At 42.0% G+C, this 20,329-nt stretch overlaps 3 protein-coding genes across 4 annotated transcripts in view; all 3 read right to left on the reverse strand.

Moving 5' to 3' along the window:
• The window catches only part of LOC145448716 (uncharacterized), a 35,625-nt gene that overhangs the window by 5,714 nt on the left and 9,582 nt on the right, over nucleotides 1-20,329 (reverse strand). The window lies entirely within an intron of this gene.
• The window catches only part of LOC145449105 (uncharacterized), a 67,904-nt gene continuing 50,199 nt past the window's right edge, over nucleotides 2,625-20,329 (reverse strand). Inside the window, exons 5-9 of one of the 2 annotated variants that reach the window (XM_080327579.1) lie at nucleotides 7,531-7,663; nucleotides 7,359-7,469; nucleotides 5,911-5,996; nucleotides 5,756-5,852; nucleotides 2,625-2,877 (exon numbers count right to left, since the gene is read on the reverse strand). In XM_080327579.1, the coding sequence (XP_080183705.1) occupies nucleotides 2,735-2,877; nucleotides 5,756-5,852; nucleotides 5,911-5,996; nucleotides 7,359-7,469; nucleotides 7,531-7,663 (570 nt within the window). In that variant the 3' untranslated portion in view covers nucleotides 2,625-2,734. Of the gene's footprint in view, nucleotides 2,878-5,755; nucleotides 5,853-5,910; nucleotides 5,997-6,065; nucleotides 6,276-7,358; nucleotides 7,470-7,530; nucleotides 7,664-20,329 lie in introns of those variants that run through there. The other variant, XM_080327580.1, reaches the window with a different exon arrangement.
• On the reverse strand, nucleotides 11,486-19,940 carry LOC145448717 (uncharacterized). The gene is made up of 5 exons (XM_080327181.1): nucleotides 19,869-19,940; nucleotides 18,751-19,222; nucleotides 17,993-18,187; nucleotides 17,140-17,312; nucleotides 11,486-11,669 (listed from the first exon to the last, which is right to left on the reverse strand). The coding sequence occupies exons 1-5, from the start codon at nucleotides 19,938-19,940 to the stop codon at nucleotides 11,541-11,543; spliced, it is 1,041 nt and encodes a 346-aa protein (XP_080183307.1). The 3' UTR covers nucleotides 11,486-11,540.

Here is a 20,329-nt window from a genome sequence, read left to right on the forward strand (position 1 = left end):
CTGCCCGGTTGGCACCGGGTAATCCCAATTGCTCATAATTTCTTATAGAACTGCGTTGCATATAACTGGTTTTCCGTACCTTTTCTATTTCATATATGAACGTAGACACGCAGCATATGAACATTAGAGTACATTATTTAGATGTTGCAGGCTAGGGTCGCAAGATGCCAATGAAACTTAAATTTGGATTGAGGTCTAAAAAGTCTAAGAACCCCTGTCCTATATGTTCACTACATTGTTTTGTGTCTTTCGTTTCACATCATCTATTGTGTGTATTGAGTGGAAAAAAATAAATTATTCAACGATTATTACTATATGTAGGGCTTTGAAGTCGGAACTGGAGCCGAAGCATCAGAGCCGTGCATTTTCAACGAAATAGGAGCCGGAGCTCCTCGTGAAATTGAAATAGAGCTGAAGGAGTAGCTGGAGGCTGATGTTTGTAAAATAACTCCGGTCCCAATACATTCTATAATGTTATGCTACTACTACTAAATCCTATTGTTATTGTGGCTGAGTTCGCATAATTTGACATCAACTCTTCACAAAATTATGAACTGTTGCACATTGGCGCCAATATTCTCACTAACCACGTTGCGGGGATTTGACAGCAAATTAGCCACATGGTCATACCTAGTTCAATACTATATATCAGGGTTGTAATGACTCGAGTCATGACTCGACTCGACGATTTTATGGTGACTCGACTTGACTCGAGTCATTTACTCAAAATCCGAAAATGACTGGACTCGAGTCAATCTGTGCATCTGTGCATGTGCGACAAATCATGTGACTTGAGACTCAGGCGGCCAAGGCCGACATTTTTCATTGCAATTCCGAAGAACAGTAAAGTAACCACTCTATTGGGATTTTTTCTATTTGTACTGGTACTTGATGCCACCAGAAACTGGCAAAAGTGAGGAAAATTGGTATATTTTGAATGCGAACCATTCGATATCACCAGAGTTAGAAAAAGTGGGTTTATTTTAAATGGAAACTGAGCAGTCAACATAATGACTTGGACTCGGACTCGAATCATAATACCATGACTCGTACTCAACCCTCTTCTCAATGACTTGGTCTCGGACTTGACTAGGTGGTGAATTGAAAATGACTCGACTTGACTCGAGTCAAAACTATAAAAGTGAGATTGACTTGTGACTCGGAGCCTTGTGACTTGGTTACAATCCTGCTATACATTCCAAGTTAGGGGTTCACCATTAAGACACTGGTCTTGGAGCTGGAACAGTGATGGTAATGAGTTCCGAAGCGGGGGCTACTTTTTGATAAAATAGAGCACCGGGGCTGGATTAGGAATAATTTAACATTTACACCTGCGCCAATGCACAAATTATAGATACAGTTTAATCAAATTTACGGAGGTATTTTACTCGTGCAGTAGAAGCCACACATCACACGACCCCGTTACCAATAACTATAATTATATCCCATGGTTTTCTGACCAGGTTTACATACCGGCAAAAATTTTGAAGAGCTTCTCGGAGGCACAGAACTTCAATGTATAATTGAATAGTATATCCATATTGAAATGAACCCGGATATATTCGGATGACGCTCGTCAGGGCTAATCGTCAGCAACTAATGGGGAACTGGAAATAACATTGTACATCAACAATCGTATCACAACATATGTTCATATATATGACGTCACCAGCTTGCAATTTCGAATAAAAGAGTGGTCAATGTACTATTCGTAGATGGTACACCAACTCCTTTTGATAACACAACCTTGGCTGGGAGCATAAGAGCAGTCTATTTCAACATAAAAGGGTTTCTCGCTGCCGATTGGTCTAGCACACTTCTCGAAGTCGAATGGTATATGGTTTAAAACTTTATGTCTTGGTGCGTCGTGGCGCGGTAATGGCCGACGCCGAAATGTCAATTTGTATATAAGTCATGTTTATTCTATCTTGGGGAAGGGTACCCAATAATCATGATCTTTGGCAACATCAAATCGCGCACAGCGCATAAAAATGTTTGAAAGGTTGCATAAATTTTCAAAAACTACTCTATAAATTAAGTTGCTTCACGAAATAATTCTGGGCCCCCTTTGAGCTCGTGCCCCTTCCTAATTGGCGTCGTTTGGGGTGCTGCAGTTACGGTCTTGATTGTAGCCTACAGTATTTTCGATGCACGCAAATATACTCAACTAAAAGCGACTATGAAGCAGGCAGGGTCTTGTATGAGTTCATAGTCCATTTTTACTGCATGGATCGTCATTGTTTCACTATATTCACTCATTTTATATACACAACGAACGAAGTACTGTTCATTCTGCAGCATCCTAACGACAGGAATTGCGAGCCTGTGCCCGAATTAAGACGATAATTGTCGAAATAAACCGGAGTTTTTTACTTGAGCATTTTGGCCGCATTTCGGCCAAATAGAGTGATCTCTGGATTATCCAGTGTCATGCAATGCAATTAGGCGGAGTCAACTGCATATGCCAATCACCTGAACTCTATCCTCCTCACGCAATTCATTTGCTTGTGATCGAACAGATCTTGAAGATCCCTCCTATACAATTACTGTTCTCGATAGAGATCATCCAATGCTTAATGATGGACTAAAATCATTCTCACAACGCTCACGTAAGACTCGCAAAAGCATTTCAGACTACTATATTCAAGTATAATTTCTACAGAACAACAAACGGTATCCAAAGTGTCCCTAATTAGTTCCGTGATTCTCGAGATTACAAATGTAGATGAAGATATCATTGGAGGCTTTGAGCTTTGAGGCGTCGACCCCACACCAGACACCCAATGAGAATTATCAACAAAATTCCGGCTACTGCAGAAAGTGCCGCCAGCAACGTTGCATCTCCTGAGCTCGCTACTTTCATGATTCCATCCGTACCTGAAACCATACGCATACGTAATGCATTTACGATAAAAACATTTGTTGTGATGCTGTATCATATTTTACTTTCCATGACAACGAACCACACACTACTCAGTATTCTAGTGAATTCAGACCGATACACATGCACAATTGACCAATCGCACATGTTGTAGCCTACATACAATTTTTGAAGAGCTTCTTGGAGGTACAGAACTTCAATATACAATTGAATAGTATATTCGTATTGAAATAAACCCGAATCTTTTTGGCTGACACTCGTCAGGTGTAATCGTCAGCAACTAGTAGAGAATTGGAGAGAACAGTGTATATCAGTGGTTCCCAAACTTTTTCGGTGGCAGGGCCAAATTTAGAATTTCAGATTACGACCGGGGCCGCACAGATACCAAGGTCATGAAAGGAACCCAAAATAGTCACCAAAATATCAAAAATTGGCAGTGTTTCGATCATTCGCTTGACGCCATTGGCCATTGTGTTGCCGCGCTCCCGTTGTTCAGAACAATCAACCTTTGCTGGCTAATTCGGAGTAGTTTTATTGCCCTGGCAAGATTTCAATTCGTATTTTTGGAATCAGTGCGACACTTGCTTTCGATAAACACCGACAAATCAAATTATTCGGACGCTTGGGTCGCGAGCTATAGGACTACCAATTATGCTGCTTTTTGCCGGCTAAGCAGTACGCATCTCGTCGTAATCGTGAGTCACTTTTTGCACATCTATTCGTAAATTAGTTATCAATACCCAGGGCCGTAACAGCATTTCGTCGAACCCCAGAAAATCCGTTTCTCTTGGGCCCCCCATAGAGTGATAAACGGAACTTCGAAGCCCCAGACCCTCTCAGGCTAGATGGCTGTTTACCGCTATTTATCATCTAAATCGAGTGTCCGTTTTAGGCAGCTTCTGCGGACTAATCGCGCGAAGCGCGAAAAATTTCTATAATTCATGATGGAATCGGTCAATATAATCGGGAATTGCATATATATTGGCATCAATTTTTTTCCTCTCTCTGCTCACGTAATCAGATTGACCGGTTGAGCCGAGTGAGTTGTGTTTGAAAAGGTAGAACCACTCAATAATAATTAACCATCTTCGGGCGTATGCCCATTGGCAGAAACGAAACAGCACTTCGTCAGGCCCCCAAAAACACTTAGGTCTTGAGCTCCCATAGGGTGATAAACCGACCTCCCGTGCCGTTGTTCGCTTCTGCCACGAAATCAGGATCCCCGTTTGGTAAGCCAGCGTGGAGTGTGATAATTTTCGATAATTTAAAATAAAATAGGCCAATAAGTTCGGGAATTGCATATATATTGCTATCAATTACTTGTCCTCTCTGATCACGTAATCAGATTTACCGGTAGAGCTGAGTGAGGTGTCTTGGAAACTGTACGGCCCGAAAATAATAATTAAACATATTCGGACGGGCGGACCCGTTGGTACGACTTCGTTACATGATGTTATTTGTTATTTCGCGACCTCCAGTCTGCTATATCTAGAAATATAGAATCGCCCAAACATACGAAACTAAAAGATGCACACGATTTCAAATTGGTAGTTTTTCACTGGCATATAATTCTTCCCTGCGGGATGGTAGCCTATTTGTCTCGCGACGTTCAGATTGCCAAGACAGAAACATTCGGCGCCAGTCATTTAGGCGCCTATGGTCAATTATACCTATATATGTATTTTAAATATACATAACGAAGTTTGCGGTCAGCGTAAGGGCAGTCCTTTTCGGCCAAGGTTTTCTCGCTGCCGATCGTTCTGGCACACTTCTTGGAGTCGCATGTTACATGGCCTAAAACTTTATATGTCTTCGTGCTTCCTGGCGCGGTAATGGCCAGCGCCGTTATGCCAACTTCTATAAATCTTGCGTATTTTATCTTGGTCGAAGAGTACTCAATGATTAAGGCACTTGGGAACTTGAAATCGCGCGCAGCGCGAAAAATCTTTGACAAAGTTGGATAAAATTTCATAAAATACACTATAATTTATGCTAAAATTCAATAAATAATTTTGAGCCCTCTTCGAGCTCGCTCCCCCCAATTTGGGGCTTGGGGTGCGGCAGTTACGGTCCTGTCAATACCTATATCTATACCTATGAGATCTATAGGTACTGCCCGTTCAACTGGAAAGTTAGGGCACATTGCATTGAAACTGCAGTGACGTAATCTTAGCAATCTACTCTCAACTTTCCTTCAATCCTAATTAGAAACTCCAGACTCCAAGCCAAGCAGTGGTATTTTATAAATATAATTTTTTTTTCATAAATCGATTTCTCAATATTTTTGTGGGGGCCGCATGCGGCCCTCAGGGCCGCGGTTGGGAATCACTGGTGTATATCAACAATCGTATCACAAAATATGACGTCACCAGCATGAAAGAGAGAGCGTTCAATGTATACTGTTTTTAGGTGGTACACGAACTCCTTTTGTTGACATAGTTTGGGTTGGTGTATTGTGATAAAAGTCGACTCCAAGGCACACAAATGGAAGTGTCAACGGCCCCTCCCAGCGACTCGAAATCTGTCATCTCGTTAATTATTCGCACAAATGGGATTATCTAACAGATGTTTGCCGATGGCAGAAATAATGGCCTTTGATCGGTCAGCATCACGCTTAAGCGGATGAGTTAAGGGTGAGCTTTTCTCTCTTTCATGAGCTCGCTCTTTCATGCTGGTGACGTCATATTTTGTGATACGATTGTTGATATACAATGTTCTTTTCAATTCTCTACTAGTTGCTGACGATTACCTCTGACGAGTGTCCGCCGAAAATATTCGGGTTTATTTTAATATGAATATACTATTCAATTGTCTATTCAATTTTTTGTAGATTTCATAGCAGTCTCCAAAATTGGTAAGCCATGTATTACAAACCTGACGTTGAGGTCTCCTGCGCGCACGATTTCACCTCATAGTATGTCATTGTTCCATTATAATTTGCTCGCAATGTGACGGTAACATTTTCTGGCATCTGAAGTGAATTCTCTTTATGGCCATCGCAATTTCCAAAATTTATTATTCATACTCACAATTTCAAGCGCCGATATCGTTTGGCCTATAACTCCGTAACTCATTCCACAGCATTCGCTTAGCACGGCACGAACTTTCTCGTTTCCTTTTGAAATAACATAATTTGAGATACCGGACGGTTTCTCTGGTACAATAAATCTTGCCTACTATCGTCACTATTGCTATTCAGCATTTTATACCATGTTAGACAGATTAGGAACATGAAAATATAATAACTTGATTTCGATATCTTGGGAGGACAAACTCCATTGAATTTTTGTACTTGCCTATCGGTAAAGTATTGCTGGGAAAGCGAGGCATTGTGGGTAAGAGCACTGTCCAGTGTCCCGATTGATGATATTTTGCTTCAAAGTAAGCGGGGCACCTACAGACGTCAGACGTACGGATCAGTTCGCGTAAAATGCACAATGTTTATAGAACATTTTCCCGTCAGATTGTCACGAAATGGGCGTAGCAGATTAGATTACCCATATATAGGCCTAAATATAGTGACACCGTAATATTACTTTTGATGATTATACACCATGAAACTAATCTTGAGCTTGACAGTTATCATCACTTCAATTATTTTAGTTGATGTATTATATATAACGAGACGTAGATGCAACCATATGTAACTATCGCATATGAGGGATATGATATACTTGGTATTTCGGCAACATTGGTCATGTTACACCATACCGATATTCTTTTGATTTCGTATTTACCGACTTGTAGAACGGCTCATTTCTAGGTTTTTTAGACGACACCGCTTACGCGGATAACTTGGCGCGGAGGAGCCCAGATAAACCTCCAACAATTAGGTATGATTCTGGAGTCGACCTCGGTCGGACTGTAACCCGCAACTAGGGCTGGGCACAATGATTCGAGTACTCGAATCTGAATCGAGTATTAATTTCAATGATTCGAGTCGAGTAGCAAAATATGATATTTTCGAGTACTGAAATTATACGCTTCTCACCACTGAAAGTTAATTATTCAACGAGAATTATAGTTTCGATACTAATTTTCACTGTTGAAGCCTTGAAACCTTGATTGGCGGTATCATAGCATACGCAATCTGTGGTACAAAGCTACGAAGGTTACTGGACGTAGCACATTTCCGAAGTAATGATTATCCCACAACATTGTAACCAAGTGAAATGAAGTCGGTATGGTCGAAAAAATACGAAAGTATGATGAGATGGATAACAGGCATTATATTCTTTGTGGTGGCATAAATGGTACATATTTGAACTTTGACGTAATGCCTTTTGGTATGACGTCATAATGAGTGATACTCGATTACTCGACTCGACTCGAAGCATATTACGTGATTCAGAATCGATTCACTCAGGTACTCGATTTTGCCCAGCCCTACCCGCAACCCAGTGGTGTTTCAGCTGTGGATTATATCACTACACTCTCTCGACACCTCATATAAAGTAGAGATAGGCCTAGTTCTTACCAGCAAATAAAGATAATGATTGGTCAGTTGCTGCAGGATTTGAGTAGAATCGGATAGAGCCATTTGTAAAAGAACACAGCGATTTGAGTTCGTCCGACGGGTAAGGTCCAACTGAAAATTCACATTTTCCATTCATTTGAGGTCGTGGATGTAACAGTTGATTTATACTTACATGTTATATTGATAGTGGAAGTAGACAAATACCTGGCTGTATCTTCAGAAAAGTACTTCGTAAAATTGTTCTCCAAATAGCAGGATACATTGATTCCATTAAGGTTCGGGTGGATCGATATGTAATTGTACGCCTAGACAAAAAAAAAAGAATGAGATAATTAGGAGTCAACAAATCGAATGCAATACAGCATTCTGCCAGTGTTGGGATCAAGTCACTACTTTCGAGTCACGAGTAATTTCGAGTCAAGTCAAGTCAATCGATTTTCGAAGGTGACTCGAGTAAAGTCAAGTAATTCGATTTTTGGAGGTGACTCGAGTCAAGTCGAGTCAAGTCAAGTCAAATCAATTCAATAGTCAAAGTGACAATTCAATTCAAGTTGCCTTTGCAAAGTATGAGGCATAATTAAGTCACTGCATTTTGCTAGCTGTTTGAACTACAGGTTGAGTGGTCATTGATTTTGAACCGATGAACGAATATAGAGTTAAATATGCACGGGGGAAGGCGTATCGCTCACATATACGTGGACCTCTTAAAACTACATAAGTAATTCCACAGCCTCAGTTTATTGTTACCAGCCACGATAGAGAATAGCGAAACAAATTGATAACATGCAATGCATTACCCATCTACATATTCATGGGATATAATTCGAGCTTGCTCCAATGGTTGACGAGTATATAACCTATATTAGAATTCACTTTAATTAAAACTAGAGGTTTGGTTAAGGTAAGAACAGAAAACAGAGATAGATATTTTACTATTAAATTACTTTACTACTAGTATATGACAACGTAAGCTGTAAACTCCGATCACTTCATTCATGGTCAATTTATTTGTGAGAGAACAATGGAGGCTCAATAAATCGCACGATCATTGAATGAGTGGTCGCTCTCACTGGTTACATAAGAGTTTTGCGAACAATCCGAACATACAGAAGATAGTGATTTTTATTAATACTTATTACTTGATGACTTGAAATTGACTCGTGAATTTTGCTCCGAGTCACGAGTCAATCCATATTTCTGAAGCGCAGAGTCAAGTCAAGTCAAGTCATTTTTCCAAAGTAACTCGAGTCAAGTCAAGTCATACGAAAAAGTGACTCGAGTCTGACTAGAGTCAAGTCATGACTCGAGTCATCCCAACACTGCATTCTACTCGTAACCCACATATGCTGCTGCCTATTGTGACATATGCGAGAGTGATATATGTCTAACAATATATGTACAACGAGGAACGAGTATTTACAAATTTATATTTATGAGCAGCATTGTTATGACAACGTTAGATTCGCAATATGTCAGACTTGAAGGGGGCTGCCAAACCTCAAACATTTTGTATCCCTGGCAGCACTCAATATTGTGGAAATAATCGTTCATACTTACAAAATTCGTAATCAATGATATGGTAGTAGAATCAATTCCTACAACACATCTATATGCGGTTGCTTGTACGCTACACTGATGACAATCTAGAAAAACTCAATAACTGAAATGACCGCTATTTCAAATAGATATTTTCTCGGGTCCAATCCGGTCGTGGTTCCAAGATATATTAGGACCAGAAGTTGCATCACCACCAATGCTTTGGCTATACGGACTCCGGATCGTAACCAGATTGGCGAAAGTCGGTGTATTAAAACGCGGTAATATCTGTCTTGTAAATGGAAATGGAGATGGCAAATACTCCCATACCTGCAGGTTGCACATTAGGGTTGTTCAAAAAAAATTTTTTTTTCGGATCTCAACTATTCACTGACTAAATTGTCAGGTTAGCCTAAAATGATGTACACCAAATTTGGTTCAATTCCAACATGTATATGCCGCCGCAGAGCCAATCAATGTTGTCTTCAAATACGACGCAAAACAATTTTGACTCAATTCCAAATAGTACAAGCGGAGTTATTTGAGTTTTTCGTTATTTTTGAAAGGAGGAAAGGAAGGAAAGGACGTAGTTTATTTTTGTCCTTGATGTTTTTTTGCGGCATATACACCGACTCATGATACACAGCATCCACACGATCTGTGCATACCATGAGTATATGCATACCATATGCATACCATGAGTGCATGATGTGCATATGCCGCTGGACAAGGAAGTGCAGATATAGCCTTTACGGCTTTCTAAGTCATGCACCACCCCTCCATGCTATCCCAGTAATGCATGGGCGCCAAGCAGAGAAGTCATGGATACCAGTGTTACTAATCAGGTCTTTGGTCTGACCCGGCCGGGGATCGAACCCACGACCTACCGATCAAGAAGCCGGACGCTTCACCATTACGCTATCTTGTCTTGAACAACCCCATTGCACATATTAAGAGAGGGGTCACCAACTCAAAATGGGTCACGGGCCACTTTTTAAAATTCCTAGAGACCGCTGGCCGCACGCCTTCAATATTAAGATTAAAATAGACAACGCAGTTTAACAACCACGTTTGATAACTCTACGTTAGTACAGTGCTGTGCTCTCTAACATGGGCGACGGGCATAGTCACCACAAAAGAAATAATATTTTATTGAACAAACACAAATACAATAAAAATATATTGATCATAAATTTCATTTATATTTTGAACTATGAGCTGCGCACGATACCTGATACCTCTGTAGCAACTAAAACAGAGGTGACCAGCCTTTTTGCTATTCACGACAGCATTTCGATTACTCATTAAGGCTATGGCCGCATTCCGTTGCATAGTCGTAATGAACTAACTGGGGCCAAATACCCACGTCAAACTGTCCATGTCCATTGCCGGTACACTCCGGACTAATGTATTTACTGATATCGGCTTACTTTACTATGCGCACCGAAATCGTGGGTAGTCATGTTATGAAGAGCCGCAGGGAATCGTTGTGCAGTCGCGCAAAGCGCGAAAAATTTTTCTTGTTCATGAGTGGATTTCGTCAATAAATATTAGTATCATATTACTATCAAATATTTCTCCTTTCTCGGCCTGTGTGATCCAGTGTTGGGATCAAGTCACTACCTTCGAGTCACGAGTCATTTCGAGTCATTGCACATTTTGACTCGAGTCAAGTCAAGTCAATCGATTTTCGAAAGTGACTCGAGTCAAGTCAAGTCACTCGATTTTTGGAGGTGACTCGAGTCAAGTCGAGTCAAGTCAAGTCAAGTCACGAGTCAAGTCACAATTCAAGTCAAGTTGCCTTTTCGAAGTATCAGGCATGATTACATCATTGCATTTTGCAAGCTGCCTGAATTACAGATTGAGTGGTCATTGATTCTGCACCGATGAACGAATGCAGAGTTAAATATATACGCAATAAGTCGATGTATCGCTCACATATACGTAGAACTGTTGAACTACGTAAGTAATTGCATAGCCTCAGTTTATAGTTGACAGCCTTGACAGAGAATGGAGAAACGAATTCATAAGATGCAATGCATTACCCATTTATGCATATTGCTAGGCCTACACTTCGAGTCTGCGCCAATGGTTGAGGAGTATATAAACTATATTCGATTTCAATTTTAAGAAAACAAGAGGTTTGGGTAAGACAAGAACAGATAACAGAAATATGAATTTTTCTATTAAATCACTTTACTACTAGTTTCCGACAACGTGAAGCTGTAAGTTTCGATCAATTCGTTTGTGGTCAATTTATTTGTGAGAGAACAATGGAGGATCAGTAAAACGCATAATCATTGAATGATTGGTCGCTCTCACGGGTTACACCAGCGTTTCGCGAACGATCCGAACATATATGCAAGAAACAGTGATTTTTATCGACACTGATTAGATGATGACTTGAAATTGACTCGTGAATTTTCCTCCGAGTCACGAGTCAATCCATATTTCTGATACGTCGAGTCGAGTCCAGTCAAGTCAAGTCATTTTAGCAAAGTGACTCGAGTCAAGTCAAGTCATACGAAAAAGGTGACTCGAGTCTGACTCGAGTCAAGTCATGACTAGAGTCATCCCAACACTGGTGTGATCAGATTCTCCGATAGAGTTAATGCAGGGGGTGTCTTGGAAAACTTAGGGAAGTTATTAATGCTGTGCTTCATCTTTGGGTGGGCCAATTCTTATTAGTCCCCTTTTTTGCATGCAGTTATATCTTGACATCCCATCAGAATTTTCGGTATAGTGGGAATATATTGGATTCGCCGAAACGCAGGTCTACCAGAAAAAAAATTCATTCGTGACCAGGAGAACACGATTAAAAATTTGTATTTCTTTATGGGGCGCATCATTTACCTCTGCTGTTCGCATCTGTACTGTGGGACTCAGATTACAAAAGACACTACTATATTAAAATCGAAAATCAACTCGCATTGAAGTACACGTAACGCGAAAAAAATTTCAGGAAAAATTCAAACCTCTCATTAGAGAGTCAACTCGTAAATTTAATTTGCGTATTGACATCCGCCAACAGATCCTAATTGAATTAAGTGCCGACGTCCGCATAATTTTTCTTCTACTGCCGCAGATTAACCACCCCTTCTTTATAGAATCGATATTGGGGTTATAGCAAGACACGGTGGCCTATACTTGCTGGAAAACTGTCTCCTCGTAAAGCATGGTCTTTGGGAGAGCCCGAAGTCGTTTTTCAAACGTCTCGGTCTTGGCAGTGGTGGGCCATTGCACATCAAGGCAATATACCCATTCATATCAGCTAATTCCTCCTCCATGGAATGATATTACCATCGCCGAAGCTGTATCAGCCAGTGAGGAATAGTGATATTGGGCACAGTTGAATGGCTTATAGTTGTATATATATATCGACTTTCAATTAAATAATAAAATAAAAGGGCAAAAGAAAACAGGAAACAAAAGAACATCAAGATAATCCGTTTTCGGCCCTTGTCAAGCGCCTCCAACGTGGGCTATCGTGTGCGTCTCCGAGCGAAAGCCCGCGTTGCGCTAGTTCGGTCTCTATTGTCGAGCGCCATGTGGTTCTATTCCAGCCACCTCTGCGCCATGGCTCCGTCGGAATGTGGTTGATGATGGCGGCGGCTGGTTGATCGTCTTGATGCCGCACCAGATGACCGATTAGGCGGAAGCGTTGTTCAGCAGCCAGCAAACGGCATGGGACCGTTTTTGTAAGTTTGCGCAGAGCATTGGTGGATATGAGCTCCGGGTGGTGGATGCCGAGTGCGTAGCGGAGGAGTGCATCGTAGTTGGCGTTGAGTGTCTTAGCCAGCTTTTCTGTCAGCGTGAGTGCTTTTATTCCGTAGAGAAGAACCTGCTCGACAGTGGCACGGAAAATGCGGGTCTTGAGCTGGGGTGAGGCACTTGAGTGGAAGAGGCAATGTAGCCGTCTTGCCGACGTCAATACCGAGGTATATAAAACTCTTGACATTCTTGAGCCTGACTTCTCCCAGTTGAATTGGTGTCGCGTTCTCCGACAGAGCTGGTATGGCAAGAACCTCAGTCTTCTTGGCATTGATCTGGAGGCCAATAAGAGCGGCGGCGGCCTCTAGTTGGTTGATGAGGCGCTGTGCCGATGCGGTATACGGGGCAAGCAAGGCGAGGTCGTCCGCGTAGGCAAGAATACCTACATGGATAGCCTCGCGAGTCGGATGCGTACGCGTTCCTTGCCGTGGCCGCCATTCAAAGAATTCCGAGTTGTCCGGGAACGCCGTTCGTAGCACGAAGTCAAGGATTATCACGACCAAGAATGGTACCAAGGTGTCACCTTGAAGCAAGCCAGCCGAAGTGCTAAAATCTCCGCTTGGACCGTCATCTGTTCGGACTCGCGCTCGTGTGTCAATGTAGAGGGCCATAATGGCGTTCCTTATCACCTCAGGAATTCCATAGAATCTGAGGATCTTCGCCATGGCTGGGCGCGAGACCAAGTCGAATGCTTTTGCAAAGTCAACAAAGACAGCCAAAACATTCTTTTTGTGTGAGCGGCAGGTTTCAATGATTGTGTGCAGTGCCAGGATATGCTCTGTTGAACCGCGGGATGGTCGAAATCCATTCTGGACATTCAGGAACTTGGTAGATACTTGCTCACGTATGCGAAGGAGCAGTACTCGGTCGAACAGCTTGACCGCGGTATGCATGAGGGAGATGCCTCTGTAATTCGCTGGGTCACTCGATGCGCCTTGCTTGTATATAGGCACGATTTCGCTCCAGTGTTGGGATGACTCGAGTCATAACTTGTCTCGAGACAGACTCGAGTCACCTTTTTCGCATGACTTGACTTGACTCGAGTCTCTTTGCTAAAATGACTTGACTTGACTTGACTCGGCGTATCAGAAATGTGGATTGACTCGTGACTCGGAGCAAAATTCACGAGTCAATTTCAAGTCATCAGGTAATCGGTGTCGATAAAACTCACTTTATCTTTCATATGGTTGAATTGCTCACGAAACACTGGAGTAACCCGTGAGAGCGATTAATCATTCAATGATCGTGCGTTTCACTGAGCCTCCATTGATCTGTCACAAATAAATTGACCGCAAACGAAGTGATCGAAGCTTATAGCTTACGATGTCGTAAACTAGTATAGTAAAGTAATTTAATAGCGAAATATCTATTTCTGTTCTTACCTTAACCAAACCTCTTGTTTTATTGAAATTGAATTCGAATATAGTTTATATAGTCATCAACCATTGGCGCAGGCTCGAATTGTATAATATCAATTTGTAAAAGGGTAATGTATTGCATCTTATCAATTCGTTTCTCTATTCTCTATTTTGGCTGGTAACTATAAACTGAGGCTATGCAATTACTTACGGAGTTTAGCAGTTCTACGTATATGTGAGCGATACGGCGTCTTCTTTCGTGTATATTTAACTCTATATTCGTTCATTGGTTTAGAATCAATGACCACTCAATTTGTATTTCAGACAGCTAGCAAAATGCAATGACGTAATCATGGCTCATACGTCGAAAAGGCAACTTGACTTGAATTGTGACTTGACTCGTGACTTGACTTGACTCGACTTGACTCGATTCACCTCCAAAAATCGAGTGACTTGACTTGACTCGAGTCACCTTTGAAAATCGATTGACTTGACTTGACTCGAGTCAAAATGTTCAATGACTCGAAATGACTCGTGACTCGAAGGTAGTGACTTGATCCCAACACTGTTTCGCTCTCGAGCCACTCGGGCGGCACCGGGCCGCCTTCGAGGACACCGTTCATGACGTCGAGGAACAAAGGTGCAACACCCGAGGTGTACGCAGCCGTTGGGATGCCGTCCATACTGGTGGCCTTGAATTGTGGTACATCACGCATGGCTATCCCGAGCTCAGCTAGCGTGATCAGGTTTGTATCGATTGCGAGAGGAATTGCTGCTAATGAAGGCAACGAGCACATCGATGTCCGGTGCAGGTGTAGATAACAGGGTCTCGAAGTGTGATGCGAGGTCTTGCGTACAGGTCTTCACGCGGGTCCTCTTGAAGCCAACTGTTCACCGATGGCTTTCCAGGCTGCTCTTGACCGGCCTGCTTCCAACTCGATTTCCACGGAAAGAGCAATAGCTTCGACTCGTTCCTTGCGAGCAGCGTTATAAACGTTAGTTAGGTGCAGAGCGGCCTCTTTAGCATCGCTATGTGCTTCCAGTGTTCCAGAGGTGTACGTGGCACATCTGAGAGTCTTGAGGTTCTGGCGTGCACTGAGCACCGCTGGGTCGGATTCCCAGGCTAATTTTGGCCGTGGCTTCCTATGTGCCTCACCGAGCGTATCACGGGCTGCATTCTTGACTGCTGCCACAAGTGGCGCAAAAGCGGTCGGTATAGTATTTTGGATCTCGAGGGCGTCGAGTGTGTGCATGGTAAAGTCTTTCATCTTATTTGCGTCCTTGAAATCAAGCCAATTTGGTAGGGGCTCTTTCGGTGTACGCTTCGGGACGAACGGTAGGCGTTCACGAAGCGTGGCCAACACCATGCGATGGTCATTCCTCATCGTTAGCATGCGCACCGTTCGGCAGTTCGTGAAGTGGCACCGTGCGGGAGCTTTGCACCAGATATAATCCAGCCGCGTGTTGCGTCGGCGCATACCGTCAAATGTTGTTCTGCGTTTCGGCTTCATAGAGAAGTTGGCGTTGAGAGGAATGAGGTCGCAGCGGTCGAGTAGGTTGGTACAATGCTCGGAGTTGCTATTTTCGTTGCCAACTGGAAGCGAACTCGCTGTGAGCGCTCGGCCAACGTGGCATTCACGTCCCCAAGCAGCATGGTTATGTCGCGCTGCGGGTAGGTGGAGATAATTCCTTCTAGTTGGTCGTAGAAGGCGAGCGTATCAACTGGGAAGGCAGTGGTGTTCGGAGATGTAGGTCCATACGCACAAACGAGGTGCAGTTTGCGGCGACGGAGTTGAATGCTAGCTGTGATAATTCGGCTGTTTATAACGCTAATCTTTGCCTCATCGTGGAAACGCCGGGACATGATTAGACCGACGCCTCCAACTCCGCCTTGGTTGGCAGGTGACTGGACCATGATAATGCCTGCGCCTAGGTCTTTTTCGCGGACTGGTTCGGTGAAGTGCTGGCGATGTTCTTGGATTGCCAACACATCAAGCTTGAGGTCAGTCACAAGTGCGGCAGCTTCTTCCTGGCGCCACGCAGAGTTCAGAGTTCTTGTGTTCAGAGTTCCAGGTTTACATGTTGCTTTTAGGCTAATCCTCAGGGATCTTGTTTGAGGCTTCGGGTACCCGGCGCCGCCCGGCAGATCCCCGTCTTTCTGTTGATATTGTACCCCTCGGCGAGTACGCAGTAGCTTAAGGTAATAAAGTCTTCGTCGTACTTTTCGACTTGGTCTAGGCTACTCTGTTTACTGCCTATACTGCGCAGCACGTCCGAGCTGTACGTAATCATTACAGGCAATCAGCTAGCGGAGCGAGACATACACGTCTGCACTCAGCGACTGACTAGACAAATGGCTGGCTTACTTTGAACAACAACAACAATATGCTCCAACTGAATACAATTTCAGTATTTCAAAAGGCTTTACTAAGCATTCTTCCGAAATTCTCCAAATCAGGTCGCGGGCCGCGTGTTGATGACCTCTGTATTAAGAGAAGCCCGACTCTTGTAATGGCCAACACAGTTTTACTCATTACCGTAGAATTTGGATATTTTCTAGAATATGTGGAAATAAAGAATCTCGTGACAGTAAATCGAAAAAATCGCGAATTAAAATTCCAAGTTAAATAATTTTGCCCAAGAACATCCTATTTTTATCTTTATTTGCGAAATATTCTGGCCATTTTCGAGTTTGCCCTTTCGTTGGGTTTTTGTGTTGCGACATTTACAGTTTAGCATAACAGTATACAGCTATGGGGTTGTCTTTTAAAATAATGGTGTTTTAAAAACTTGGTTTGAAATATGCTTGAAACATTGTTTTAAAAAATGCGATTAAGCTGCATAATTACTGATGTCAATGAACGGTTGTAGCCTGTGCGCGTCAGGTTGTAGTCTGCGCGTATTTTGACATCAATAATAATATAATGTGTGATCCGCGAAAGCTCGTATTAGTCAAGCCTCATAATCAATGTTCCCTCTACGCTGCGATCGTGCGCAATTGCGCAGTGGTGACACGGTCTCTGCGCACAGAGAATCTCTAAGCTGCGCACAAAAAATCCGAAGTGATTGCATATTATATATTAATACATATTGCAAGCGATACGATTTGAACTAACCAATATTTTATCTTGAAGTAGGAATTTCTCTGTATAACCGGCTTCGTATCTGGCTTCACTTGCAGAACAATTTAATGAAATTTGATTGACAGAATCGGGAATTGAATAGACATATTCCGCATTGAATATCCATCGGGAAGGTTGATTATTAATCTCGAGCTGGGCTGAAATAGCTGAAACGAAACGAAGGAATAATAAGATTTGAATTATCTTCATGACCAATGTCACAGCTCATGTAGGAGCTTATGCAGATAAATTTTGATGGCATGCTTTACGATCAACCAGATCCCATGCTATCGCATTCAATCAACAGTCAACGATGTTGGTTGGTTGGTACGGGGTTTTATTGATGCTTGGCTACTGTGACCTTGTGCACCAGATCGAAAATTTGATTAGAGTAGGACTTTTCCAAATTTGTCGATTCAACAGGAGTGCGAAATCTGTCATAGGCGTTGCCATGAAAGGATAAGTATGAATTTTCGATCACGCAGTCTTAATGCCGTGGTTCCTGGCAGCCTCGATGATATATTTTCTATTAGTTGAGTATCTCGGACATTTTAGCAGGAAATGTGCCACAGATTCAGGCGGTGCGAACTGTTCCCAAAATACATTTTCATGGCATCCGATCCTGTGCAGATGTTCGTTCATCCCGCTAGGGCCAGTTTGGAGTCGGATCAAGATCGAGGACTCTCATCGCGAGAGGCAAGAGATTCCCCGACATTATGCATTGGTGACGATGTGATATGTTCATTATGGCTGAAATATCTCAAAAGATATCCATCCAACAAAGAATAATATATAAACTATTTTATAATTATTACACAATGATATATATACACATTATTTTTCTTACGATAAAGACAGGTGATACCATCAGTATCTCTCCAAGTCGAATCGGCGAGGCATTGAGTCTGCAGAGCCCCACTTCCATTGCTGAATACAGCGCGACCGTTTTCGTAATCTGGGCAGATGATATCTCCGATGTCATGATATCTAGCGATTGATGAGTGCCTTAATGCTACATTGAATTTTGTATTATTCTGACATCCTGCAAGGAAGGCAAAGTGCGTGTAAAATATACCATTCGATGTATAATTGAAAGATATATTTCAGGATTAATTGACAATAAATGTATCTGTGTAAATTAGTACTTAATGAGGTACTATATGCCTGTATTTACTATTTTCATAGTTTCTCGGAATTTCAATATCGCAGGGCGAGTGCGTACGACAAAACGATAAAGATGTATTTTCAGTTTGAACACGGATTGTGCCTACCCATATCCTATACCATACAGAAGGTAAGCGTTTCCTATTCATAATGTGTATATCGGACAAATTTCCGAACAACGGTACTGTTATCGCCAAAGTGTTAAAGAGCGAAATACGGTGGTATTTAGGACGGGATAACACATTGTGATCTCCATCAACATTGGAAACTGCAATTATTTCCAGCACAGATGTATCTCCGATGGCTGAAATCAATACGCTGGCCTCGAGTTGGTGACGTCAGCAGTGGGCGCTATCTAGTGACGATTACTTTTGTTCGTCTGATCCATGAAATATAAAATGTGAAATGTACAGATTGTTGGAAATTTTTACCCCGACTCACCTTTAAAGTGGATCCATGCAACCGATCGAGTGTTCGTACAACCACGCAGGTTTTGAGTTCGCACTTCAATAGAAACAGGCTGTAGGTCTACTCTTGTAACAATGATAAGATTTAATACAACTCTTTTCTGATTTTGTATCAAGTACACGTAGAAGAATTTTACTCCACTTCGTGTAAAATTCCCCGCTAAATAGTATCGATCAACAGACACCGTGGTTTTGTTCACTCCGTCTTCAGTAAGAAAATAATACTTGATCTCACATCCGTTGTCGACTTCCGAGCAAGAACTTACGAGCGTTACCGAGAAATTGCTTCCGATAGTTCGCGTCACATTTTCTGAATGACGCAGATGTTGAGAGAGTATAAATAGCAATGACCCGAATATATGATATTTAAATGTTTCTGATATTTTAAACGTTAAATTTAATTTAAAATTCAACCAACAAAAAACAAAACTCTGGGGATGTTGTTCCTTTTTTAGGAATCATGGTGCAGTTTCGACTGTAATGGTGATTTTACACCAGACCGAAATTCTTTATTTTTTTTCTGATCTGCCGACGTTTTAGCACATCTCACTTTTGTTCTGGGCATTTGTAAAATACCACGTGCACGCGGTAGAGGCGAAGTACTTATCACCATTTAAAGTGACAATTTTTCCAAGTGAATGTTTTTATAGTGGCAAATTTCGCCATGTTCCAGGCATTCATGAATGAAGATTGATGATTTTTTCTCCAGTTTTTATCCTGAGATGAGCCTGTGATAGCCAATAATATCACGCTGAGAAGCTGAAAATTAGTCGCATTCATTCGAATTCAAATAGTTGACGGACATTTCTAGTTTTAATCATGGAACCTATGATTTATTTCCGTTTTACTAATTCAATATTATAGCTCACCTATTAATGGAGCACTGCGCTCTAAATATAATGTGGTCTCAAATGAAAGAAAAAACCGGAAAAACATATTTGGCCGCAGCCATTTTTTCAGAAATCCACCGAAAAGGAACTGTAGCTAAATGAAAATTCCAACTATCCCTATTCCACGCCAGTTGAATGAATAAATTTCTATGGTGAGACGGCTGTGAGTCTGGGAAGATATCTTCATTTGCACTTGTTCTACCCTGTTGCTAGACGCGACCTTCACATTATCGTAGGTTTTTCTTATGCCTCTTTTAAGAGGATTTTTCCTCATTTTTGACTTTTTGAAAGCGTCCTCGGAGGACGCCCTTTTGTCCTCTTTTTTTTTAGAATTTAGGGCAAATTTACGGCCAGAATCGACTGAGATGCCGTAAATCAGCACCGAAGTAACGCTCAGGCGGGTATTTCTGGAGCTGAGCCGAAATTGATCTTTTTTCAGTCAACGGACTACGAAGTGAGAAAAATTTAGTATTTTTTCAGGACATCCACCGGTTTCGCAAGTCTGAAAATTCTGAAAATGTGTTCTCTTTTCAGATTTCTAAAATATGGTAACCCTACATTATAGTCACATCACTTCTTTAGGTAGTAGCCTACGTGGAAAACATATGATATGTTGTGATTGTGAACGCATACGCAATACGCACTACATTAATTCCCCATCAG

The sequence above is a fragment of the Botryllus schlosseri genome, chromosome 10 (genome assembly GCF_051294905.1).
Source record: "Botryllus schlosseri isolate E-star chromosome 10, Bs_hap1, whole genome shotgun sequence".
Lineage (NCBI taxonomy): Eukaryota > Metazoa > Chordata > Ascidiacea > Stolidobranchia > Styelidae > Botryllus > Botryllus schlosseri.

Excerpts from the sequence above, each read along its gene's own strand:
- LOC145448717 (XM_080327181.1), bottom strand. The coding sequence starts at position 19,940 with ATGAGGAAAAATCCTCTTAAAAGAGGCATAAGAAAAACCTACGATAAT. Across the intron at positions 18,188-18,750 it reads TGCATGGATCCACTTTAAAG|GATGTCAGAATAATACAAAA; the intron begins GTGAGTCGGGGT and ends CCTTCCTTGCAG. Across the intron at positions 17,313-17,992 it reads TGGTATCACCTGTCTTTATC|CTATTTCAGCCCAGCTCGAG; the intron begins GTAAGAAAAATA and ends GTTTCGTTTCAG.